This window comes from Merops nubicus, unplaced genomic scaffold (genome assembly GCF_000691845.1).
Source record: "Merops nubicus isolate BGI_N331 unplaced genomic scaffold, ASM69184v1 scaffold12220, whole genome shotgun sequence".
Classification (NCBI taxonomy): domain Eukaryota; kingdom Metazoa; phylum Chordata; class Aves; order Coraciiformes; family Meropidae; genus Merops; species Merops nubicus.
The window spans coordinates 150018-178009 of NW_008584978.1; the positions used below are offsets into that span (position 1 = coordinate 150018).

The 27992-nt window shown below is 37.3% G+C and overlaps 1 protein-coding gene across 1 annotated transcript in view; it reads right to left on the minus strand.

Annotated features, from left to right (window-relative positions):
• The window catches only part of RP1 (retinitis pigmentosa 1 (autosomal dominant)), a 175151-nt gene that overhangs the window by 141783 nt on the left and 5376 nt on the right, over nucleotides 1-27992 (minus strand). The window contains exons 3-10 of the mRNA XM_008946075.1: nucleotides 27110-27281; nucleotides 22622-24336; nucleotides 18780-22363; nucleotides 12511-12572; nucleotides 11392-11555; nucleotides 5451-5583; nucleotides 641-792; nucleotides 5-83 (exon numbers count right to left, since the gene is read on the minus strand). Coding sequence (XP_008944323.1) covers nucleotides 5-83; nucleotides 641-792; nucleotides 5451-5583; nucleotides 11392-11555; nucleotides 12511-12572; nucleotides 18780-22363; nucleotides 22622-24336; nucleotides 27110-27281 — 6061 coding nt within the window. The remainder of the gene's footprint in view (nucleotides 1-4; nucleotides 84-640; nucleotides 793-5450; nucleotides 5584-11391; nucleotides 11556-12510; nucleotides 12573-18779; nucleotides 22364-22621; nucleotides 24337-27109; nucleotides 27282-27992) is intronic.

The following is a 27992-nucleotide window of genomic DNA, read 5'->3' on the forward strand; positions in this document are numbered from 1 at the left end:
TAACCTGATCCAAGACCATTGTGTCCTATAACAGTCTTGTACAAATGTCCAAGGTGCACAGCTTCAACAGCAAAGATGTCAGTCTGTAATCAATCATCATTTCAGTAAAATCTAAAACACAGAACATTCTGCAGCTGTGGAATCCCAAAGACCCATAAACCTATAGAACTCTTCTGTCAAGATCATTCTTTGAAGTACCAGCTAATGACAATGTGAGAACAAACTAAGAAGAAAAGGTTTTCTAAAATAAAAGAAGTAAGCCTGAACACTTTCCTAATGGGAGTAGATCCATTCTAATGAATGTAATCAGAATCAGAAAAGGGAAGAGTGCTGAAAGCTTAATTGGCTAAAAAATTACATATTAAAGCAGATTTCAATATTAGAAATGCAGCTATAATGTTTCATTTTCTTTTCACTTATTAAATAAAAATTTTAGAATAATTAAAACAAAAAATACACAGTTTAGCTATTTTATATATGAAAATGCTCTCTTCCAAAAAATACCTTTAAAAAGTATTTTTGGCTTAATTATGGAATTTTGATAAAGCATTGGAACATAATAATTATCTCATTTCTAATTGCACCTTGCCTGGGATAACCACTCACCCGAGAGAGAGAAAACACCTCGTCTTTCACTTACTTGTCCTTTTAAAAATTTCTTGAGCTTCTGTGACCTGAGCAGCTGTCTTGATCCTGTATCACCTCTTTCTCCATAGACAGAAATATAGACATCAGCCTCAGTTCCAGCATTCCACAGTTCTCCTGTTGTCACATGCACTTCATAGACAGTCACTGACAATAAAAGATGACAACCTTTCATATCACAAACACTATCATAGTTACAATATCATCTAGCTCTGAATGTGCCAGTAGAGTCAAAATACATCTCTGTCAAGGACAGTTAAATTATAAAACATTAAATATCCTATTCAATATTAGAGTAAAATAATGTAGAAACTTGCTTCGGTCTTTCACTAATGCTTCTTATCCCAGACTTTCACTACAGGGAATGCAAACAGAATGGAACTTTAAATGCACAATAACATGTCTTTTAAATGCACAATAGCATGTTTTTGTCCTGCAGCATCATTAGAAATCATCATAAAATTGATAAGTAAATGATATAAAACCAAGATTAGCCTCACCAAAACTGGTGGGATCAAAGCTGTAACAAGCAACAGGAGCTGTTAATGTTTTGAATGCACTGGTAAACCAAACAAGCAAAAATCTAGCACCAGAGTTTTAGTTTTCCAAGACCTCAGAACTCAGAAAACTGCGTTGTTACTGATTCATGCAATAGGATAATACAGACTTCCTCTATTTCCATATAGAAATTCTTGAAAGGCTGTAAATTTGAGAGGAAAAACCTAGACTTAAATTCAATAAATCGGTTATGTAACAAAAATAGATAAAGCAAATTAAATTTGAGTCACACTCCAAAGAAATTGGAATAAAGACCATGATACTTAAAATTATATAACAATAGAAAGCTGTAGTCCTTCAAATGTATATTTAGTAAACTCATAAAATTCAGAAGGAAAATAAAAACATGAATTATAATCCTCAGTAGAAACATGAGAAAGGCAAAGTTTACACCAATGTGCAATAGCAATATTTTTTTTAGACCAAACAAGGTACAGATAGAATGAAAGAGAGAGAGAAAAACCACATTTTCTGACACACAATCTCTTCTTCCAGATCTATCTGTCCTTGTGCTTTGTCTGACAAATAAAGTTTCTGGATACACTGTGTCTAGAGCATCAACATTGTCATCATTCATTTATCAGTTTCCCCTTGAAATAGGTTACGAAGCTTGATTGTAATCCTCTGAGGGATATTATTTCCATATCTCACTCTCCTGATGGACAAGTACCTTCTTCTAGGAACCAGTGAAAATTTTTTCATGATCCATCTGCATATGCAATTGTGTTAAGTGGTTATTCAGTGTTTATAACTTTCCCTTAATGCTTATTTTTTATTATTATTATTATTATTACCTCATGTATGTTTAATGACATTTGTGTACAGGTTACTATACAAGCTGTCTTTAAGGAATGCAGTTTGGATAATGGTAGTAATCTAGCTAAAGCAGTAAGCACTTTGCACAGCTTTGTCTACAATTAGCCCATATCAAGGCTAAACTATAGCAGTTGTTCTGTCCCTTAATGACTCCACCCCAGTCAGGAATGGGAACCAGGAAAAGGAGAGGAGATCCATGGATTAAAGTGAAAACAGATTTCCTTAAACAACAAAACTACTAATAATGAAAATATAAAACATACCAAGTCATACTCAGCCCAATGAATACATGGTGGTCACACCTAACAGGAAGGCAGTCCTCAGGAGCAGGGTTATAAGCAAGCCCCTCCAGGGACTGAGAGAAGCAGAAGCAGAATGAAGAGAAGTAGTAGGATGAGGAAGAACCCCCAACCTCAGCAAACTTCCCCCTTTATACTGAATGTGACTTTTGTTGTCTGGGGTACACCTGTAGCCGACTTGGTCACCTGCCCTGAATTTTGCCTTTCCCAGCTTAAGCTCCTGGCTGACTGGGAACTGCTAATGGTCTGCAGACCGTGGCTGGCCTGAGATTCTGTCTCAGAGAAACCAGAACAAATTATTTTACTATGACCACACCGAATGTTAGTGCTAGTTTGCTTCTAGTACCAGAGCTAACTCATTTTAAGATTATGACCTGGGTACCTCTAAATTCCACTAAAGTATAGTTTTCATTTAAGAACTGTTAATTAGTAATGTGTTTTACTTGCATCATTTACAATGCCACCACTTCATCTAGTTACTTCCCCACACTTTTATTTACAGCATCCTTCATGCATAGATACCTCATGAACAGACCATGGCAGAGGCAGAGAATTAACTTCTCCAGACCAAAAATCCTGCATCTAAGACCATAACAATCCTCTTTATTCTTACAATTCTCTCCTTCATTAAGTATCTACTTCCTAGTTTCGGCAAGAAGAAAAATAAAGGTCCACCAGCCACCAAACACTGCAATCCTGATTTATCCCCAGAAAGTAGTTCATCATCATATAATTAAAGGTTTGTGTCATAAAACATCAGCAGAAGGGGACAAAAGTAGGATGGTTGATGATAAAAAGTAAAACGAGTGGTGCTCAGTACCTCAGCACTAAAGCCACAAAGTCTCTATGTAATACTTCTTAACAGTATAATTCATATGGTTTTCCTTTGAATAAAAAAAAAAAAAGCTGTTAAATCAGAAAGTATTTCAGCTTCTTTTTATTCAGAAATTGGTTTTAAAGTGCCTCTCATCATCTTTCTTTCAGATAGAATCCAGACCTCTTCACTGTTCTGTTATCAAACTATCTCCTCTGAAGTTAAAAGCTATGTTCTCCTTTCACTATCTCATGCAGAAATTGGCAAAAAGACACAGAGGCCTCTTTCAATTACTCAGTTAGAGATGAAACTGCTTTCTCCAAAGCCTTCAGCATGATCCTTCTTATACTGAGGATGGCAGAAATGCACAGAAGTTCTTTTTTTCCTCTCTTGCATGAGGGAGAAATTAAGTACAAAATGCAAATCAAGAGGATGATTTAAGTGTGCTGCTGTGCTTTACGATGCACCAAGATTACTTCATAATAAAAATCTTTCATTTTCTCTTTATCTCAGAAACAAGGAAACAACCTACTCAGAAAGAAGAGCCCGAAAATTAGAAGGTGAGTTAGGTCAGTGTCACAGAATATTAAGCAAAAGAACATTTGAGGAAGAACAGATACTGCAAGTAGGGCCTGGAGCATATCTAATATAATATGTTAATGATCATGAATTAGCGTTTATTTAAAGGGGGCACGTGTGTATTTGTTTTTTTATACCAGTGTGCTTATATGTTCATTTACATTAATAATACTAAAGTCTCCTGACCTAAGAGACCAAAGCTATGAGGACACAGGCTGATTGTCTCTGAGGCTTTTCACCCCTCAAGGGTGTGAAGATCATAACCACTCAAGATCAAAAATCATTGTGGGTAGGGCTGGCCAGCCTCTCTCTACAGCATTTTATGAGCAGTTGACAGCTGGTAACTACGTCAGTGCAAGAAAACTCTCCTGTTAGTCTTTTTCTTTTAAAGATGTATTAATAAGGCAGAAACTTGTTACTCTGCTCTTCCTTCAGGCTCTTAAACTCAGTCCTTAGTTGTCACAGATAGGCATAAACAACTCTGGGTCACCCAGCTCTTTATTATGAGAATTACTGTCCCATGGCAGGTTTCCCCACATCCATGGGCCATTTTCTGGACTTCTGCCTCTCAATTTCATTTGTATCCTCTTCCTCTAGCCTGCACCCATAACAGCTGTTACCACTGAAATGCCTGTTAGCATTTCAGTTTTCCAAGACCAACACTAAGTAACACTAGAATACCATCAAGAGTTGTTATAGTACAGGTCATTGTGAAAAAAAGTTCCATACTTTTTTGGAGAACTTTGAATGGAAGTTTCTCTCATCCCATTCATCTTGTTCTCTGTAGTTGATACGAGTTTTTGGTGGAAGGGAAAACAGGAGAGTGTGGAATCTGTCCCAGGTGGGTCTTACTCTAGTGAAAGCTCCAGCAAAAATAATACTGGTGGTGTTATGGCTTTTCATTTTCTACCACCACACCCTATGGGATGAGAATCCATGCCAGCATTCTTGCTCTCTCACCCACATCTCTCATACTATATAATGATCTGACTATGCCCTTGTACTTGCCTTAAGCCAGAAAGAACAATGCCCTTTGGAGAGAAGGGAAGAGCAAGCACAGACTTTCCACCCCCTTCCTACTTTTGAAGCTGAGAGACCATATAGCAGTAACACCTAGAATGGGTGAAAGGGATTGGGCAGGACATTAAAATAGTATAACAGCAGCAATACCAAAAAAAAATCTTGTATTTTTTGGCATCATTCACCTTTAAGATTACAATACCACCTTTAAGTGAGTAATGGAGATTTTAACATTTACAGCCTTCTGAAATACTGTGAAAATTTTGTTCCACATTCAGAAATCAAAAGTATTCTGGAAAGCTGTCTTAGTCACTTACAAGAAAGAAATTAAACCAGTAGCTACAACAGTAATATTGGAGCTATAACCCTCAGTTATTGAAAAAAGCTTGTGATCTGACTCATGTATGATGGCTTCATGGTAGTTACATGATGTGAGGTGTCTTTACTATTACTTCTATTTTAAAACAAACACAAACACTGAAAATCATACCAAAGGAGGTTTTTTTTGAAGGACCTGTGAAATTCAAAGCGTGATTCTCCCATCTCCTTTCCAGTGATTCTTAGCCTTTTACCTGAACATGCTCCATTAACCAAAGCAAAACAACACACAAAAAGTGTTGTAGCAGCTAAAAAGTTAGAGAGGGCTTGATGAAATACAATGAACTCACCTCTATCAGCATCAGTCTGTGGCCTGACAGCCTTTGTGATACTGTGCTTACCTGGAAGAATCGGCTGACCCTGATGTAAAACAGGAAGCTCCATAGATATCTCCCCATCAGCCTGGTCCCAGGCCAGCCATCGATGAGCAGGGAAAGAAAACTGTTCCCCTGAGAAAAGGTTCAGCAACTGCACCTGAACAGCACCAAGAATTGCAGTTTAAGCTGCTGATCTCAGTCCATGTAAAACAGGTCATTAAATGTGTGGGATACTGTTCAAATCTGTGCAGGTAGAGCTCTGCGGCACAATCACAAACCCATGGGTTTGGGACGTGTCAGCTCCCCAGACACCACCACCCCCAATATGACTTTTCACTCAGTCAGATTTGAAAGTGTAGGGCAGAGTAACTCAAGAACAGCCAAGAAACAGAGTTTATCAGCCCAGGCACAGTCCCACATAATACAGCCATGTTGTTCCAGCTGGTATATCGATGTGGGCCGGCACGAGGTGGCATGGCTTACCAAACATGGAACTTCTCACTGGAAAGCTTGGCAATGCTTGCAATTCTATTCCTTTAACTTACTTTCTTACCAGAAAAGGAATTAAAAGAACAGGTTTTCATTCTTCAGCACTGCTTGTGACATAAACCATAAAAGTGCTAGCCCAAACACCAGTTTGCCCCACACAATTTTCTTCCATGCCCAGCTTCTACCATATAGCAGAAAAAGGACCATATGCACACCAGCTGAAGAAGGGAAGGAGCTCTAGTTATTTTGTACTTCAAAGTATTCCTTAGTAAGCACCTCAGAGGCTGCTGCATTTTAGAATAGTCCCTAATTATGCTAATTTATACTAGTAGCTACACTCACTTTTGGACCAGCAGAAAGAAGCAAAGACACTTCTACCTGTAATTTCACTGCTCTGTGCTTTGCAGAATCTAATCCCCTTAATTAGAATATTGAATGAATTCAGAAATACTGGAAATACTTTTATAACTTCTACTGCTTGAATACTAATCTTCAAAGAAAGTGTTTTATCTTGTATGAAAAAATGGCACATCTTGGCCTATCAGCTTCTACTGAAGAATCTTGGAAAAGGAACTTGGAGTTAAAGAAGCAGAACCTTGTGGTCCTTTGCAGGCCTGAAAGCATCTCAATGCAGAGAAAGCCACAGAAGCTGTGGGATATTGATGGAGGACTAGCATGCCTAACTGCCAGAAAAGCTCTGCAGTTTCAGAACACTCTTAATTTCAGATCTTCCAGAAAAACGTAGGTTTCCCAAGGCACAGTGAAGTTAAGTGTCTGACCAGCTCTTTGTAGGTTGTTTCTCTTCTATGAAGTCTAGAAATCAGTGTCTGTACTTCTTTGGTTCTACACAAATCAAAACACTAGGTTACCTGTAGAGTGTGTTTGTCTGAATATAATTCTTTTTTTTAACTTTGTGCCCAAAGTTGCAAAGAGGGAATGACCTAGTCCTGGCTGAGAAATGACTGATGAAGAGCTGTGCAAACTGACTGACAACTGGTAAGAATGAAACCCAAAATTGGTAAGCCAAGAATCAATGGAACTCATGAAGTGTTGAACCCTTCCTTTAAAATTTTACTGTTGATTTCATTAAATATATCCTATCTGGGAAGTGAGAGGGAGAACAATAACTTCTCATTTTTTCTTTCCCTCTTCTGTCAGATTTCTTTAATCTCTCAATTTAAATGGATGTCTTACACAAAGGAGGCAGTGCAACCTCTATTCACAGAGGACAGCATATAACCAGCCCACAAAGGTCCATATGCTGAGTCAGGTTATATGACAACCAAAACTTGTAATACCAAAATTAAACATACAAAAGAACCCTTTCTGTAAGAGAAAACCTACTGTTCTCTTCTAGCTTCTCAACTCAGGTACACTAGAAATCACTGGTAACCTCTCCCTCTGTCTCACGGGACAAAGCTGTGAGGTATTTTCACCCTTTCACTGCTTACATACACACACTTATGAGAAGAAAAATAGCGATGAACAGAAGAAAAAGGTATCTTAAATGATATTCTGACTCCTGCATTTCCCAAGCCACAGAACACCTGGAAAAAAATATCTAAGCTTTATGATCAGGCAATCCTCACAGGAATTGAGGCAACAAAGCTGGTGAAGAGTCTAGAGCACAAGTATTCTGAGGAGCAGCTGAAGGAAATGGGATTGTTTAGTCTGTAGAAAAGGAGGTTCAAGGGAGACCTTCTCATTCTCTACAGCTCCCTGAAAGGACATAGTGGGAGGTCGGTCTGCTCTCCCAAGAAACAAGCAATAGGACAAGGGGAAATGGCCTCAAGCAGCACCAGGAGAGGTTTAGGTTGGACATGAGGAAAATTTCTTCCCCGAAAGGGTTGTCACGCCTTGGAACAGCCTGCCCAGGGAAGGGGTGGAGTCACCATTCGTGGGGGGATTTAAAAGACATGCAGATGTGGTGCTGAGGGTTATGGTTTAGTGGTGACCTGGCAGTGCTGGGTTAACAGTTGGACTTTATGATCTGAAAGGTCTCTTCCAATGAAAACCATTCTATAATTCTAGCTTGAAACCTCTTAGAGTGAATTATAGGGATGATATCTCTTTCAGCAGAATCAGTGACAAAATATTTCAAAGTAGACGTGCATGGTTAGAGATATGAACTCACAGGAACTTGCCTAAACTTCAGCTAACAATGCCTAGACCTTACATAGTCTTCTGAGTCTCAGTCCCAGATGAAAACAACTAGTTAAAGCACCAAATAGCCACAGAGTTGGAATATTGATCAATAAATATTTAATTACAAGTGGGTACTTTGCATTAGATAGATCTAGATTTATCGAGAATTGTCTTATAATAACAAGTTTGCCAGCAGCTTCTAAAGCCCTTCATAAACTGCTGTCTTTTAACTGAAGGATAAGAAACTGTGGCACAAAGAAGGAAGTGTTTCAGGCATGCTTTGCATATGATTGGCACACATAGGACATCACAGATGTTAAGGATAAAAGCAGATCCATTCATTCCCAGTCCAGAAACCTATATACTATGCTTCATGACTGCACCTTGAAACAGAACTAGCTGATTCTCTTTGCTTTATCTGCGTCAAGATTTTTTTTTTTTTTTAAACAAGGAGGGAAAGAAACCTGTTATTGTCTTTTTCTCCCCAGAAACACACAACTAGAAACTTGTGCAATGAAGCTCTGGTGCTGTGTATATGGACCCAACATCAGCTGCCGATTTGAGGAGGACTTAGCATTGAACTTGAGTTCGACGACTTTCTGGGTTTCAGCAACCTCTAGACACTAGCATACAAAGACTGTAGAAGACTCGGACCACAGCAGCCAGTTAGTCTTTCTTGCTGCTCAGCCACACACTTTTAAAGAAGTATAATGTTCAGCTCTCACTAAACTTCAAACAGCCATGACATACCGTCATAAGCCACCTTTAATTCCACACAAAACCACTCTTTTATAAATAATCTCTTAAATGAAGCTGCAAGCATTTGATGAGATTAATATATTTATCCCAGGGATTTTTTTTCTGACTTGTATTTTGACTCTGCTCTCATAGTGAATGCTTTTGGAATGATAAAATTCTTTCTCACTGCTTTTACCTCTTCACAGTTCCAGGCAGGAGAGTTTCCTGTATTCGTATGTCCTATGCGTATTTTGTAGAGATGTCCTATGTTTCTGGTATTAATCTGTAAAAGAAACACCTGATGAAACACAGGACATTTATTAAAAGAAAAGAGACACACAAAAGACATTTATTTAGTACCTGTCAGGTGACATTTTCTACATAGGGATTAAATATTCTGATATTTAAACAAATGTTTCCAAAATATCTTGGTCTGAATAATCATTAGAAGTTTGTCTCTTCTAAAGGACAACCCTCAAAATATCTGTTAGCCTGCCAACTCCATTTAAATGGCTTCAGGATGCTGCTGTAGGTATTTTTTTCCTCACTGAGTACTGGCCTCAGTGAGGGATGAATACAGACTGTATGTATGGCTAAAAAGCAAAAGTGTCTTAACCCTAGAACCTGACTTGGTTTAGCATCTATACCACCAATCTGCTACAAAATTATTTCTGTCTCCCAGGCACCTCCCACATACTTTGGAGTTTCTCCCTCACCTCCAGGAGGGTATGCTTTACAAGTTTGGAAGCAATTCTGTTCAGCTCTCATGTTTGTTTTTACAAATAATTTCAAGTAACTCAACTTAAAAAAATGTATTTGAAAGTTTAGCTCTTAGCAGGCTGGACAAGTGTGTCCAGTACAGACAATAGAGTGCTGAGGGAATAACTTTTTGTGAAGGTTATTCAAACAACCGGTTATGAAATTAAGTGTAGAAATAGAGAGCTTATATTCAAGGAACTGGAAACACACCACAAGTGTCTTCCCTCCTTCCTGTATCTCTTTTTTTTTTCTTATTACGTAGGCTGGATTTGCCATCCTTCTGTTGTTTTCTGTAGAATTCATTTTCATGTTTTCATTTACAGTGTAGAGGTAGGTGTGAACTGAGTTCTCTGTATCATGAACTTCCCTGAACTCAGTGTTATAAACAATAAACAAACAGAGTAGGGAGAACAGACCAGAGTTAACTGAGATCTAGCATACAGCACAAGCAGAGAGGCTTTTCTCTTTCTATATGTTTTAGAGTACACACTCCTTAATTGTATTCAGTGCTATGAATGCTCACCGAAGAGAGGAATTCTAGGTCACAAACCAGGGGCTGACACCATATTTTGCATTTAAAAGTCATCAGAGGTGAAATTAATTACAATAATAGAAGCAAAAGCCAGACCAAACATCATCTGTTATGAAGAGGGTATTTTTATCTGTCAGGTACTTGGTTACTTATTTTATCTACTTCTTTCAATCTTGTAACTGGTTTTTTGTTGGTTTTTTTGTTTGTTTGTTTGGTTGGTTTTGTTTGTTTGTTTGTTTGTTTGTTTGTTTGTTTGTTTGTTTTAAATCACAGGAGAATGACATACTATCAGAACTGCTGGGTTCTTCTGAGAAACTCCATCAGGCTGAGAAGGAATTGCATTTCCTACACCCCAAACAGCTGTGAGGCTGTTGTGGAAAAAGCAAGCTCTTCATCAATGCTGTCATTAAACACATTTTCTCAGAAAGGGATTTGCTATCCTGGATACTAACAATGGAAGCACCTGTTTGTTATATGGCCCCATAGCTGACACCTGATAAAGACACCACCCACTGACAAACCCATACACAGTCTTGAGCTATACCTCTTTTGATAAGAGGCCTGTTTTGGCTCACTTAAATCACTGATGGGGGAGAAGTTTGCTTGTGTATCCAGGAGTAGAAGCAGCTTCAGGTAGACAGACTTTATTACAGGTATAAAAACTGTTACTATTTAAATAAAGCAAGAAGCATGTAAAAAATCTAAAAATTTACTCCATATCCTAATTTTTCACTCCCTCATTTAATTTTTAATAATGTAGCCACATTTCATGTTTAAAAATGAAAAAAGTATCTGTTGTTCTGTTTCTTGGTAATTTCTTGAGCACTGTGTAAATTAAGCAGTGGTTCTTAAACAGACAAGAAATATGTTGGATCAAATCATCTTTGGATAGGTGAGTGGGAAAGGGTACTGTTGTGGTGAGCAGAGCCCGCCCTAGGCAGGGATCGGCGTGCGGAAGATCTCGCGATGTACCGGAAAGCTCAGACTGCCCACGAGGGGCCTTGTGGGTGTGGCTTGTGCTATATAAGCAATTGCAGCTGCGCAATAAACGCCATTTGCAGCATCCTTCACATTGAAGCCTGTGTCTGTGATGGTACCCAACGGCAGAGGTTGGGTGGCAGAGATCCCGGGGATCGGGTGTCGGTAACGACAGGGTACAAAATTTAGTTTTGCATTTAAGTCCTGTTTCTCTTTTCCAGATATATGTACCACGCACAAAAAATGTTACTTTTCATCGCATTTGAAATGTCATACAATCTGGCAGGATACAAGAGGGCAACACATTGAATATATACTACTTACTGTGAAAATGTCTTCATTGCCTCTCTGAAATAATTTTCCTTCCTCTCCATCAAGAAAAATAGGCCCTGAACTGCTGCGATCCCCATACAATGTAATATAAACCTTTGAGCTTGTTCCTGCAGCTGGCATATCACTGGTGAGGACTGACACCTTCCATTTCCTAGCTATCAAAAGATAAAAAGACTCACTGAATTACTTAAATGTAAGATTCTTAGGCAAAAGGCATTTCAGTAAACAAAATTCTAAATAATATCGTGTTAATGAATACAGAAATACACATTTCACAAAATTACATCAGCCAAATATTGAGTTTGCTATGTTGGGTGTGCAAAAACCAAGACATGTCAGTGTGCATTCACATCTTTTACTTTGCATGTGTCATATGACTATGTCAAATTTCCATGGACGTAGATCACCTGTCAAACAGTACTGAAATACTGTGCTAAATGGTATTAAATATGGCTGTCTAGTTACAATATATATCAGCACTGTATCAGCACTACCCAATGCAGTGCTGCATAATAACACAGCATAATAATAATTGCAGGCTCTTACCAAGCTACTTCTGGTATTACAAAATCATCATTTCAAGCATTAGGATCTCTCAAAGCAAATTAGCTCTGCTGAGAAAGACCTCTTAAACAGGATCTGTGTCTCTGCAAAGGTATGATGGGTCATGCAGATGTAACAGCTTGTTTAGAATCCATTAAAGGATCCAACATATTCTTGCACTGCAGTGTTGGCATTATACCCTGAAATACCAATGCTCTTTCCATGGTTAGGCTTCATAATTATGGAGATGATGTATATGGATTTAGGAGTTGGCTAGTGGAACCTGAGTATCAATAGCATGGAATTAAGGGAAATGGTATCACTGAGGGATGGCTGATGAGAAGAAGGGATATTGAGAAAACATCCTCCCAGTGTTTCTAGTTAGCTGATACCCATCTCAAATTTTTATGCATTTAAACTCCCCCTAGGCTTGTTAATTTTGCATCACTGATTAATGTCACTGTTTCTTAAAAGAGAACTTCCTTCAGAGTACAGCAGCAGTAACAAAGGAAGGTGTTTCTGACTACAGAAGCCCCCATCATCTGACTCATCTATGCTACATTTTACCTGTATTACTAACTTTTCTCTCCATCATAGTACCTTTGATCTTGTTTGCACTGGCTAAAACACTAAGAAATAATAGAGTGATAATGAGTGAGCTTATGAAGATATAATGAATTTTGTGTTCATTGACTCTTTGAGATATTTAAAACAGATCTACGTGTCTTAAACCCCAGGCAATAAGCTATCCTGCAATTCCGGTGTGAGATTCAGTGAAACAACTTTTGTTTTGAGTGTCACTATCTTCACTGCTAGCCATGGGCATTTTCTCAAAGGAGTCACTGGACATAGATCATGATACATACACAGAACTATGCTGCAGCAGAATAATATTTGAGGACTAGTGAAACTAATGATTTGAGGAAATTGCATTTAGTTTTCTGTGGCATTATGGAAAAAGTAAGGGAGGATTAATATTTTCACTTGTTCATGTTTAGCCCTGTTCAAAAAGGAAAGACATTTAAGAAATTGATAATTAGGCTGATCTAGGCATGGTGCATAACTTGGTATCTAGGACATAAATGAGTTGAGAATATGTCATCTACACCAGTTATCAGTTATGTTTGAACAATTAATACTGCTCTTATTAAAAGGAAGAAAACAAGGCACGGTAAATGCACATCATTATGACATCTAACATATGGATGCGACCTGGTGCTACAATCTCTAAGTTTTCTTTTTGTCTTGCTATAACCATTGGGCTACACCTACTGAGGAAATTTTTACCTTTGTGTGCCCATTGTGCTTTGTCTGTGAAACACACATTCCTTGGGTAATGCAGTATTGTAGAATCAGTAGCTATTAAAACAAATATTCTCTCCCATACTTTGAAGGGAGAGACCAAGACCTTAACCTAAGGTGTGGTTCATGTCTGAGGACAAATCTCAAGACCCTGAAATTCTACAGTACTGTTCTGCTTGTAGGTCCATGATCTCAGTAGAACATGTGAAAACTTTAAAAGACAGAGACAAAATGTGAAAGGAGTTGTACCATTTAAAAGCAGGCATCTAAATTATATCATTATCATGAGAAACTTGGAATATATGCCACCACTCAGTTTTAAAGACAGTCTTAAAGCAGCACTTCTCTGAAACTCCTGTGAAAGTGCAGCTATAGTACCAGTGCTTTCGAAGTAATTATATTGTCATTATTAAATAATTAATTGCCAAACAGCTACTCTTACAAACAGGCTAAACTTCATCTTTACAAGAATCGTAATAGCCTGAACACATAAAACTGAGAGAATAGGGAAAAAAAATCATAACTCTGAGACCTGAGAAGTAACTGCCAGAATCACATTTTCCAGTGACAGAGCAGTGTGACCCTTCTCAGAAATGGTTGTAATCTGCTTTTTCCACAGCTGAAGTCAGCTTGCTGTATCTGTTACAAAGGGGATTCTTTACACTATCTAAAGCAGTGTCTACTCCAACTTTCTGTAAGCTGTGACTGATGACAATCAACCACATAACCCTCCATGTTATTTTCACTTTAAATGAGAAACTAGCATATGTACACATCTAAGAAATCAGTAATTTTTCATTAGTTTTTATATTATATACACTTCTATATATTAAAAGCGATGTCATCCAGCTTTCTTTACATCAGACTAGAAGTAGCAGTGATTACTATAGATCACTGTGTGCAATGGCTTCTTCTTCTATACAGTTCTAGTCTTTTGGAGCCTTTCCAGCTAGTAGTTTCCAGTCTTCAACCCTACCTGTATGTGAATATTCACTATGAAGTCAGTGGAAGATCTGTTTGACCATTTTTTTCAGGTCAAGGGTAGTAAAGATACCAAATAAATTCTCTAATATATAACTGCTCTGTCTCTAAATCTGTCATGTGCTAGCAATGACATCTCTTTGAAAATTTAATTGTGAGATATTGCTGAAAGAAAAAAAAAAAAAAAAAAGGAAAAAGCCAGAAAATACTGTGTTTAGATGAAGTGTTGGCCTTGACTTTTATTCAATAAAAGATTTTGGCATGATTTTTTTTGCAGTCCCTCAATATTTATATTAGTTCACAGTAAAATTAGTCCATAATGCCTTTTATTTAAAAATAGCAAGTTTTCAAAACTAAGGGAAGAGGTTAGTGAAATCAACTGAACTGAAAAGTGAGCTATAGCAGAAGAAAATAAACCAAATTAATAAAAAGGTTATTTAGCCATACATATTAAAAGAGAATTAAAAAAGAAGGACTATGTAGACTATGTAGTGAATTTGAGAACACATAGTTAAGTTCTTTTAAATAAGAACATTAACATACAGTAGTTTGGAAATGTCAGTACAGGTGACAAGAGTGGGCTATGGAATAGAAAATTTAAAATGGGAAATCATCAGGATGGGATGAAGAGTGCCTGGAGAGACTAAAACCCATATATGTTACAGCAAAGCTACACTAGGTGTTTTTGAACAAATTTTAATAAATATACTGTTATCTTCTGTATATACAGCTAAACTAAAAAAAAAAAAAATCACCAGAATCAGTTTACTGCAGATACATGGCACAATGTATCCAGATTTGAAAAGTTCAAGTACTCACTAATGGTGAGAATTCATCTTTATAGATAAGGAAAATACAGTACCTCTAATCTAGCCAAGAATTACATGAGAAGTTTGTAGCTAAAATGAAGAAGTGGGTTAGTGCAAGACTGTGGAGTAACAAAATAGCTAAAATGGGAAATTATAAGTTTGTGCAGAAATTAGAAGTATTAATTTATAGGCATGTTAGTAAGTTTCTCAAGAATCAGTGTAGGAATTTATCTAGACTTGACATTTTCATTAATATATTGCATAAAGTAGTCAATTTCTGTGATATATTCACCAAGAATTGTCAAAGTATAAGATGATCAGAAAATCCAGAGTAGTAGAAAAGGAATAACATATAACAGTGCAAAGTACAAAGAAATGTATTTTTAAAATACTACCAATTTTTAATGTTATGAACAAGGACTTTATCACTTAAAAAAATAGAGGAATGAGTGACTGTAAAATGCACGAGAATTGAGATTTCTAAGTAGAGAAGTTTTACTATCAGTGTCCCAGATTTCAGAGAGACAATCTTTCAAATATTGCATAAAGTTCTGGTACTCATATTAAAAAAAAAAAGATTTTTTGAAACTAGAAAACGTCCTGAGAAAGACAACCATGATGACGACAGGAAACTGTTTATATAGAAAGTTGAAAGAAAGTCTGATTTTGTTGATAGATACTAAGGAGGAAAAAGACATATCTAAGTAAATGACCATGATTGCTTTGGGATACATGTATATAAACTACCCCTGGCTAGGCTTAGGGTAGGAATTAGAAAACTGTTAAGACAAACATCAGAAGAAGGACTCAGGCTCCAGAACATCCCCCCCAGTGGAAGCTGTAAGGACTATAGATAACAAACTTTATTATTCTCTATCTTCCCTGAACCATTAATGAATATATATACCCTATGACAGTATGGTACCTCTTACCGTCTACCTTCTGTTATCAGCCTGCTCTGCGGTGACCATTTTATTCCTTCTTTTTTAGTTAACGCAGTGAAATGCTGGGGTTTGAACCCTGAGCCCCAAATTAAGGTTGACATATGGGTGATTCCCACAGCCCTTCATACAGAGGAGGTGAGTTTGCCTTATAGCTTCCCCCCAGGGTGCGGCCGGCCCTGCAGGGAGAGCCAGAAGGGAAATGAGCCCCAGGGGTCCTGCAGTGAGCTGACAAAGGTCAGGTGTCTGCTTGGGGATAAAAGCTGGGACCACTTGCAGGGAGTCAGGAGTGTCTGTCTGTGGAGTGCACTCCACAGAGCTTCCTGGTTCAGGACAGACCTCCTGACTCTCCCTGGAGCTGGGCCCCGGTCACTTCAGACCTTTCTGAACGCAGGCTAGTCGGGTGAGCGTTGCCATGTGGTCACCTTTGTCTTATCTGCTTGGCATTCTGATCTGGCTGTTTCCCTTGCCATCCATGGGAAGCCTTGGCTCCCTGTTTACACCACCTGCTGTGTCTCGGATTGTGTCTTTTCTGGGATCGTTGCGGGTGGTGTCAATTGTATGTAAATTGGTTGACTTGTTTATGCCATGAACGACTGCTGCGGGTACAACTTTCTTTTTGTCAATACATTCTACTTATTGATTTGTCTTTCTGCTGGTTATGTCATTCGTGTTAGGCCTAGTCGTTAGCAGAACACACATGAAAATCACAAGCAAGTCTTTCAGTTAATATAGCAATCATTTCTCCACTTGCTGTGGTCTCTGCTAATTGTAATCTCATGCAGTACCTCACATCTCACCTCTTGAGTGCTTAGTTTGCTCATTAACCCTCTAATAAGCATCTAATTAAAGGTTCTTGAACCTTGACCTGAAAAAGTTAATGTGCTGTGAATACAGCAGAAAAATTGCAAGTGATGGAGACATGTGCGTATATATATATGCTAATTTGCCTATCTAACATTTAGATATTTACAGCGCAGAAGCCTAGTACTCAGAATGCTGTCTGGCATTTAGCTGGATTCTAGTGCTTTCAAGCTTAATTTTCCATAGGTTTTATTTCTGTATTGACATGCAAAAGGATGAAGAAATACCATTGAGACTCTTCACTTGGAGCAGTTATGAAACATGTGGAGATGTATGCCAAAAAGCGTGGAGATGGAGGGAAGAAACAAGGCCAGCATAGGAAATAAAACACAGCTCCTTGGTATTAAATATATTAGACGATATACTGTTGGTTTAGGGCTGTAATGTGAGTTTATTGCATAAAACACACTGCTTCAAAAAACAGAAATGGATCAGTTATCTATGGGGAAATATACCTACCACTACACTCCTACAAAAAATTGAAGAGTGCTACTAAGCTTTCCTCCTACCTCTACTGCAAACCCTTTTTGCTTCATATCCAACTTCTACTTCCTCTCCACGTGCCTTCTATCCCACAGGGAGACAGCCAAAGCCGCTAGGCCAACAGGGATTTGTGTCAGCCTTTAATTAGGTCCCCAGTCTGGATAACCAAAGGATCATCATCCAGAGCTTATGTACACAGCAGTTGGTCTAGACACAGCCTCCAAGAATACAGAATGGTCAAATTCTCATTCTCTAACTGAAAAACACCTACCTTTTTCAGGTATATCCCTGACTTCATCAACAGTGAAGCAAGATAACTATGCACTGTTAGGTTTTAAAATCTAACCAAAAACCTGAAATACTCTGCCTAATCACAACATACATTAAATATTTTCCAATTTTACATTTGAAATCATTTACTGAAAACTGTAAATCATATAAGTGCTTACTATGCACGTATTATATTAAAAAATTATGTAAACAGTTATCCAAAATAATTCTAATAACAGATTGAAAGATCCTGAAACATATTACATATGCCTTGGATTTTCATAATACAACGTATTTACAGAAACAAACAAACAAAACAAAAAAAAGACATGGACCACCTTTAAAGTACATAGATTAAAGAAAAACACACAACTAAAACTTGTAGTGTATGGAGAACAGTTTTAAAAGTGGAGCTGCCTTAATAGGGAATATGTCAAGGGCAGTAAAAAAGTCCTCAGACTCACAGTATCCCTTCCTAGTTCCTGCGGAATCCCAGTGGCTCCTCTTCTAGTATCCTCTGGATAAAAGAGGCAAACTTCATTTGGGGTCCAGAAGTCTTATATATAGACTGAAATATCTCTTTACTCACACAAATATACTGAAGTTGGCCTTTGAAAACTCAAACAGGAACTTGATAATAATCTATATAAAATTAACATGACTTGTCTCCTACTTTTTATTGCATTACAGTGTTTGAACAGTAATTCCTACTTTTCATCTCAAATTAAACAGTTGATTTTGTTCTGTAAAAAGCATTTCAACTGAAAGACAATTCTCAAACCTTTTCTCAGGTGTCATGAGGTACAGGAATCTTATCTTAGAAGTTGAGAGGGTATTTCAAATTTCAGTTCTCTAAAAAGCCGTGGTTGTTTCTCTGCAAATGAGTTGCTTGGTATATAACTGAGTACCTCTGAACAGATAACCTTTCAGGGAAAACCTGTTTTTTAACCAAGAAATCACTGTCTTAGAAGGACAGCTTTTCTTCCTATGTTGGTTCCCATAAAAATATAAATAATTATCTGTATTTTAGCAACGATGTACAATTGTGATTTACATTTATCTAGGTCTGGGCTGCATTCACACCGGGAGTTTTATTTGATGTGGCAGTTTATTTTGTGATAATTTTTCATTTTCTGAAGATGTTTTCATTAATCTAATGGTATAGACATTCTATGATCTCTATTACAAGTCTTTCTCATCTTTACTGTTTTCATTGTCCACAGTACGAAAGCAGACATCTTCATCTTCGGTAGGAAAGGCATTTTCATTTTTCAGGTTTTCAGAGGCATTACTTTCAGTGTTATTTAAAGAAGTGTCACACTTCAGAAATGTTTCAGAATGACAGGCTTCTGCTGGATCTGCCAATATGGGAGAAAATTTTGCTCCAACAATATGAACTAGGCTTATTCTTAGAGTTTGGCATATTTTTGGCTTTCTATTGGGAAGCTCACTATTATTGCCTATTACAAGATCACTTGGTATGTGTTTGAACATATTATTTTGACAGTTACAGACTTTTACATGTTTAACATTCATATACTCTAGAACATGTAACTTTCTTAAATTGCTTGCGTCTTTCAGAGTTGAAGATACAAGTATTCCAAAATTGTTAATAAAATCTAAGGTGTTATTAGCATAAAACCTATTAAAAATATTATTTGCAATCTTATTAATACAATTATTCTTCAGAGTCACATGATTATTTTTGTCTGTTACCAAATCTTCCTCTGACCATTTTAAATATTCACTCTTTTTTGCCAGTAAACATGGACCCAGCTGGTTCTCAATATCAGATGGCTTTTGGTAGGCATATCCTCTCTGTTCCTCATTAATTGGTGTTACTGTCACCATCAGAATTGGACAGTGTTGGCCGCATATAGCATGGAGTTTATCCAAAGAATCTTCCTCCTGAAGAGCATTTCTGTTAGCATTACTAACATCATTTGGCTGAGGCTGAGTCTGTATGGGCTCATCATTTAAAGGTGGTTCCAATGGATGCACCTTGTTATCAGGCAATCTAAATTCTACAGTTGTAAAAGATGGAAAATTGCTGTCAGCCTGTGTTGAAGTAGAACCTACCATGATGGATGGTTTGATCTTTTCTTTGTTTGCTGCAGGAAGGGAAGTGATCTTACCATTGCAGCTAGGTTTGCTTTTTGTACTGAAGTCATCCTGAAAGGGGTCTGAATCACTATTATGAGGTATATTGAAGTAGTTGCAAAAATTTTCAGAAGGTTTAGCCATGTCCTCAAGTTCAGAAGAAGAGATTTCCTTGAGGTCTGGGTACTGATTCAAATTGCCAAAATGTGAGTATGGAACATCATCACTGTTTGTATCAAGGACTGTGTCTGTTGATGTTGTGTCCAAATTACCATACATGCCAAACTGTTCAGGTGGTGATCTTCTTATCAAATGATTTTCTTTGAGAAGCCATTTGCCTTTATCTATCAATATTCCTTCATCTTCATTATCTCGAACACTAAGTTGACGGTGTTGCTTAGAAGATTCCCCTGAACAGCCATTAGTATAACTTGTCTCTTCTCTGCTAGGAGTAGGTTGTGGTGTTGGTAAAGAAGTATTTTCTTCTCTCAATATAGTGTTGCCTTTGTCTATGTTTATTGAAAACTCTTGTGATGGTAGTGAAGAATGGGACAATTTATCTACAGAACAAGCTTCCTGAAAAAAATGAACGTTTTTTTCTACCACCGCAGAGTGGAATTCCTCAGTGTCCTTTTGAAGTACTTTGGACAAATAAGGGAATCCATTGTGAAAGTCAGGCTTAAATGAAGCTTCCGTCTTGCCATAAAGTCGTTCAATAGTTCTTTTTACATAGCCAGTATTATAATGTTTTTCAAGGGCTGCCTCATCAGCACTTTCATTGGTCAAATCACTGGATGCTCTAACATCATAAGCACTTTCTTCAGTATCTGGTCTGTAATCTGACAAGTCTGAAGTAGCAGGACTTTTTAAACATTTTTTTAATTGAGAAGTGTCCGAACACATTTTATTCTGTAGTTCTACTTGAAATTTCTGTTCCTCTTCACTCGTATCACATTCTGTCATTTGCTTTGATTCGTAGCAAAATGATAATGGAGAGGTTGTAGATAACCTCTCAGAAGTTTCCTCACAAGTGTCTTCACCTTCCTTGTCTTCCTGTACAGAATAATCCTCATTATTGTATTCTACGGAGGTTTCAGCAGCTAGTTTAAGTTGGTTATTTGAGTTTTTGTCGTTACCTGCTGACTTTGGATCAAGTTTCTCATCTTCACTTTTATCAGTAGAAACACGTAGAACATATTTTTCACCTTCTACCTCAGAAGTATCCTGATCTAAAATATTTTTGTCATTAGAAGTTACACTATGAACTGTCGAGTTAGGTTCTACTGAAGTTTCTGTCTCTTCATTAGTGAATGATGTATCAGTGTCCTTATCTTGAGATTTCTCATATACACCATCAGGCATTTCTTCATTTCTTTCAGGTGACAATATAGCTGCTGCAAGGCTACAGGTATTTGAATTAGTGTTGGCATATTGATCATCAAGCTGTGGGCTGGGAGCACTCAAGTCTAAAGTCTCTGTTACACTACAAATATCTTCCTGCATATTAAAACAGCTTTCTATTTCACCAGTCAATTTTAGAGCTTCTTCAGAATTTACACAGTTCTTTGGAATACAAGGCTCAACTGATTTTTCATTTTCATGCAAGTGTATACCATTATGAATCTCAGATATGGATGCATTCTCATGGCAATATGTGGAGTCCTGTTTTTTGAGTTCCTTCCCAAAGTGTACTAAGTTATTTTCTGTTGGTTGTTGAAAATGTGAGAAGGCAGCCTTCAGTTCATCAACTTTTTCTATGACTGTAGTTTGTTTCAGCAAGTGTAACTGTGTAAATATTTCAGAACAGCTACAGGTATTTTTTTGCATGTCATCTTTAATTGTCCCAATCAAACTCTCTCTCAGATTCAGTACAAGTAGCCAAGCTAGGAGGACATTGGAGGAAGAACCAAAAGTTGAAGGAGAAAGATCTGAAAGGCTGCAAGCTTTTCCTATACATCCATTATGTTCTTTCTGGAGACCAAGCAAAGTTGATTGTAGTTCCTGCAGTAACATGCTAGACATGCAGTTATTCTGAACATCAATTCCCATTTTCTCATTGACAATTGTACAATCAACTTGAACAGCAACTTCAGATTTTTTTCTTTGATACAGATTGGTATCTTGACTATCAGCTTCTGACATCTTTTTATCATTTTCATGGGTTTCATGAAACAAGTGCACTTTACCATCATGATGCAATTCTGACTTTAGTGAATACTTGGCTGCTTCTACTATAGTTGTATGAGCATGAATCAAAGAATCAGCTTGTTTTTCACCTGAATCTTTAGCTGATTTATCCAAAGTTCCTACTTCACAAATAGGCTTTAATAGTTTTTTGGTTAGATTTTTTTCAACCAGATGGTTTTTTTCAGTCACATGCACTTTATTTGCAATAAGTCTTGTTTCTTTACCTATAGAAACATCAGTATTTTCTTTAGGAAAATTACTGCTATTCTCTACGTTACCTTCTTGTTTATTTATAGGGGGTAAGACAGAATTTGGTAACAAGTTTTTCAGCCAACTTTGGACATAGTTTTCAAGTGAATGCTCAACAAGAGGTTGAAAGTCCTCCTGTTTTAGAGCTTCTAAAGTAATGACTCTCTCTGGCATATTTAACTTATTTGCACCTTTACTTAAATTCTTCCTCACCCCCTTTTGCTTTTTCTGTTTCTTTGATGACAATTTTTCCAAAATATTCTTTTCTTCTTCAAATTTAAGATTCTTTGGTACGTCTGGCAATGGCTTTGAAGTCACTGATGAGGTTGGTGTCTGTTCATAAGTATTGCTTGTGAGATGTGTGCCTTCTTTCTCTGTACTCAGTGTATCCTGGTTGTGTAGAGATTCTTTGTTTGAATCAACAGTGATTAGACCATTGTCACTCTTTGCAGAAAAAATGATACTATTTTTTTTGCCTGACTTCAATTTTACTTTGGCCAACTTCTTGTTATTACTTGTCTCTTTATTAGATGATAATCCATTTTTTTCCCCTGAATCCTCTTGATAGAACTCATCTCCAGGACATATCTTATTTTCAGAATTGACAGACCCCTCGTTGCTTTTTACAAAAAAATCCTTTTCTTTTTTATGAAGCATATCAGAAGAATTATCCATAGCCTCTGTTACATAATCCTGTGTGGTTTGGCTTGTGATATGCATTCCCTCACTTTTAAGTATTCCAGAAATGTTTCTATCTTTTTGATTTTCATATGTAACTTGCTCTAGAAAGTTAGAGGATTTTCTCTTCTTCTTTTTGGTGAGGGAAGACGCAGATTCTCTGTCATCAGTGAGATGTGGTGTTGTCACAGATCCAGTCTTGACACTGCTTTGATTCTCACTACCAATATCAGTAGGAAAGAATCCAGATGTTGGATTTATTTTCTCAGTAACAGCTTCTCTACATGGAGGTACCATTATCTTTACCCGGCTATGTTTGAGAGAGGCTGAATTCACAGAATCTTGAGAAATTGGTAATAAATCAGCAGCTTTACATATTGTTTCTTCTTTTGACTGACATAATTCTGAATATCTAATGAAAGAACTCAGTGATCTTTTTATTTGTTTAATATCACACAACTCATGGATGTGATCTGCTGAAACTGGCCTAGCTGCCTGGTGTAATTTTGATGATGGTACGAAACCACTGATGTTAGTTTTGCAGGTTGATACTAAACTATTATAAGTACCTTGTTCTACTACTGATTTCTCTAATATATTCTGTACCAATTCACCCTCGCCAGGCACTTCTGTCTTCCTATTTGTGGCTTCTATCAAATCACTGCTCTTGTGGCTTACTTTAAAAAGCATTTCTTCTTTTATATTATCCGAAGAAAGTTTTAATAAATCATTGTCACTCATCTCACTAAACTTTGGATTAATTACATTTGATTTTTTTCTGCTTGAATGAGCTACCATGCAATATTCAGATTTATTTTCTCCATTCTCTGTTTCCTCACTGTAGGAAAACTGTCCTATTGTCTTCTCCTGAACCTCTTCCTCAGACACCAAAGTGACACTTTCAACTACTGCTTTCTTTTGTCTAACGCGCCTTGGCCCAGGTGTGGGAGGCCTATAGAAACGAGGCCTGATGTCATCCTCAGGTTCATTGCTTACACCTAGGTCTGCAGAACTGTTCTTATGAACATTACAACCAGCAGTTTTTAAATCAGACTCTGATTCTTTGTCTGACCCTTCTGCATTAAATTGCTGTAATGAGTCTCCCTCTTCTTTACTGCAGCTCTTCAAATATGGAGTATCCTTTGGTTTTATGCATTCAGAACCATTAACATTGGATAAGCAGTCCTCCACAGGCATTGCAGAATTGCAGATGATGGTATTTTTGTCATCCGAAAGGCCAGCACGACTTACGGTGGTTGTCCATTTAATAGTTTCTTCCTCTTTAATTTTTAATCTAACTTTCATCTCCACTGTGATACTGCCATCTTGATTAAGGTGAACAGATTTCTCAATGTCATCTTCATACTGTGCCACAGATAAGTCTTCACCAGTAACTGACCGATTTCCTCGTATACAATTATGACCCTCAGGAACATAGGAAGAATCTGAGTTGTTATCATTGCTGGACACTTTATCGGAAGAAAATGAGAATATCTGAGATCTTGAGCTAGAGCCCATTTCAGCTCTCGCTAACAATAGTTACATTCAAAAAATCCAAATTCATTCAGTAGGTGGAAAGCAGAGCAGACAAATACCATGCATAAGGATCCAGATGGTGGGACAGCAGACAGGCAGCAAAGGAAGAGAGAAGGAGAAAAATTAGTACAAAAGAAGCTAATGAAGTGTGCTTATTTTACCAAAGTATTAGAAAGTAAAGAGAAAAACATGGTTAACTTTGTTTATTTTAAGAAACTGTTAGAGAGAAATATAACCAATTTTTGATAAAGAATCAAGCATTTAACTACATTTCCTCTAAATTTTATTTTACAGTAGGTTCTTTCTAATGCCAGAGCTATTGCTCCAAAGCCTGAAATAGTAATAAAAGCTCTTACTTTATGCATAGTTGGGAGCTGAAGTTGCCTTGAACCTTTCAAGGGATTCACAGGCCCTCATTTGTTTTGAGTTCAAGCTACCAACTTTAGTTTTTCTTCATGCCTTAGTGATCATTAATATATCATTTTGTGTTGGTTCTTACAGTTAGTACTAAAATATGTCAGTCAAGGTGAACATCTATCTCCCTGGGCTCAGTCCAACAATCTACAGCATATGAGTGATTACTGCGAGTAGTGTCACTGACATCTGAATAAAGGTTCAGATCCAGTCTCCTGGACTGATCTTCTATAGGGAAATAACCATTGAAGCACTCGAACTTCTTACAAAATCTGAATTTAATTTGTTACATTCTGAGACATATTTTATGCCTTAGTACTGTGGATGATGGTGCAAAACTCAGTAAAGCCGATGAGAAAATTTCCAGGCTCCAATGAATTTCATGTATGCCCCAATATGTGTTTGCATACAAATTAAATACTCTGGAAATATTTTATTACTCTGTAATAACTTGGCTTTTTAAAAGTCTACATCTCATCTCTCTCAAGCAGTTCTCACTGAAGAGGTGAGAGATAAAAGAACATGAGATAAAAATAAAGCTTTGCTGTCTTCCAAGTTCTGCATGTACGAGGGAAATGGTGCGTGTACACCCACACAAAGACATCTACAACTGCTACTGATACCTAAATATGTAGAAGCTGCCATTTAATAGAAAGGTTTAACTTACAGAAAGGTATTATAACACATGTAATATTAACTTATCTATGTTGCCTGAATATAAGCTTTTCTTTTTTCTCTCAAGTGAGTCACAAATGGTCGTATCAAGACTTTCATAGTTAACATATTACTATTATAGATACATGCCTATAATTTCAGGCAGAGTGCCCTGCAAGTTTCCCAGGCATATGTTTTGCCACGAACTGAATCAGAAATAAAAGTTTATAATCTCTCCTCTAATATAGACCAGACCTTATGCTTCCCAAAGTAAAAAATATTGCCTTCTCTGTCTCAGGAAATGGAATTGGAACAAAGTGCGTGAAATTTGATTTTTCAGGCTCTCACATCATCAGTGATGTCTCCGACACAGTATACTTTTGAATTTCTCGGGTTAAAGACAAAAACAGGGTTGGTTTTGATTCTTTCTCTTTCTGTAATTGCTGTTAACTAAGGATTAGAAGATGGAGCTTATCAAGTACTCAGCTACTCACATGTCCTACAATTGCAAGGCTCAGTCTGTCTCAGAGCAAAATTTGGGTAGTATTTTTTTGTTTCTGTAGAACTTTAATTCTCAAAATGTTCTTATTTGTTCTCTCTTGACTCAGTTATACTCTGCAAACAGCTCTCAAGCTATGCAATTCAAAGAAGGCTGAGAAACACTAAAATGAATAGTTTGGTGGGGACGCAATAAACTGCGAGGGATGTGGAAGAAACTCCAAGTAAATGGAAGGAAAGTGTCTTCTCTATTCATGTGCTCCATGAGCACAGTCAAGATTACCATAGAAAGCCTCAGTACAGAAAAAAATTAGTGTTCCTTGGGCTCTCCAGTACAGCATGCAGTTGTATCAGGTACAAGGTATCTCTTGAATTAAACAAGTTTTCCCCTAGACAGTACCTCTGTCCTCCAGGATCCCTTAATTCCCACATGACTAAAGCTCTGGTACTCCAGTATTTTGTTTCCCTCAAGCTCAGGCTATTCAGCTAGCCTGGCTTCTCTCCAACAGCTCTTCATATTCTTGATCATCCTTTAGCCACTTCATACTCTTATTGACCTTGTCAGTGGCACAGCTCCAAAGGGAAAGAACATATTTGTGCATCTTTCCGCAAAGTTATCAAAAAAACATATTTCACAGCCATGAGGCTATAGGAAAGGATGACACTGTTTAGAGAAAAGTAGCTTCAAAAATGTGATGAATTTGCAAGTGGATGGGTGCTATAATGTTTTTTCCTGTTTATGTGGAGCATGAGACCTGGGAAAAGTCCAAGTTATGACAATGATAAGACAAATCTCCACTTGCTTAGTTCTGAAAATGGCACAAAAGTTTTGCTCAAGAAATTCAGTCAGTTAAGAGCCTGAAGTAGCCTTTTACAGCTGTCATTAACTGTGACACCAACAAATTAATAACAATGACAGTTAAGTGCATTAAAATAAAATATAGATTAGCATCCATGTTCTAAATAAGTCTGTTTGAATGAAAAATGTGTACTAGCTGAGCACTTAGCAGAAACTTACATTTTGAAATTAACATTAACACTTTGATCTTTCTCATGCTTATAAAGGAGTCAGAGCAGATATAAACACTTTCAGCTGGCCTTTTTGAATATCCCTGATCCAAGTAAGATTGTCACAGTTTATGTCTTATGCCGAGATAGATAAACCAATTAGTAAAATACAAATTAATTCAAAGAACTTACTATTTTCGCTTTCTGACTTGTCATTTGCTTTTGGGTAGACACGATTTGCAATTCCAAGCAATTTAGCAGGCCGTGAATACACAAGAGAATCATAACTGTTTGGTTTAAAAGGCTCTCTCCCCGCTGCGACTAGAGCTCCAGAGCACAATATTAGGGCCTGAAGATTAGGAACCTGGGGGGGGAGAAAAAAAAAAAAAATCATTAAATTCTGTGCCTTAGTAACCACAAAAAATAATGTAAGAGATTTATCCCTTGAATGCTTTAATATCTTCACTTCTTAGTCTCTACATAGTTTGCAGTAGGCTATTAAATATGTATTGCAGCACAGAATTAATTTTTCAGTTCCTATAAAGCAGTCCCTATCTCTGTGACAGTACATCTTGTTATATAAATATATTAGAAAAAGACTTCAAGAAGCAAGCAGGACCTAAATCAAAATTTTCTTATAATTTAAGTGTTTGCATATGTAATGTTGTTTCATTGCTGCACAGTGACTGTTCATAACCATGAAATAGGTGTATGGATTTGGAAGTAGCTATAGTTATGAACATGTCTGGAGGACGAAAAGGGACATTCACAACACACCACAAGTGCTTGACCTGTACTGCCACAGAGAAGTAGGATAGAAGCACAGAACAGTATACATTGGAAAAGATCTCTGGAGGTCCTGTAGCCTAACCCTCTGCTCAAAGTGGATCTGACTGAATCAAGATGCTCAGAGCCTTGTCTAACAGTTTTGAATTTATACTCCAAAATGTTTTGAAAGATAAGGCTTACAAACGGCACTTCCCACCCAAAAGCAGCACGGACTGGTGTCCAGCCACAGCTGGCAGTGCTAGAGCTGGTGCACTGGAGGCCTCTGGCCAGGGCTGGCGATGGGGAG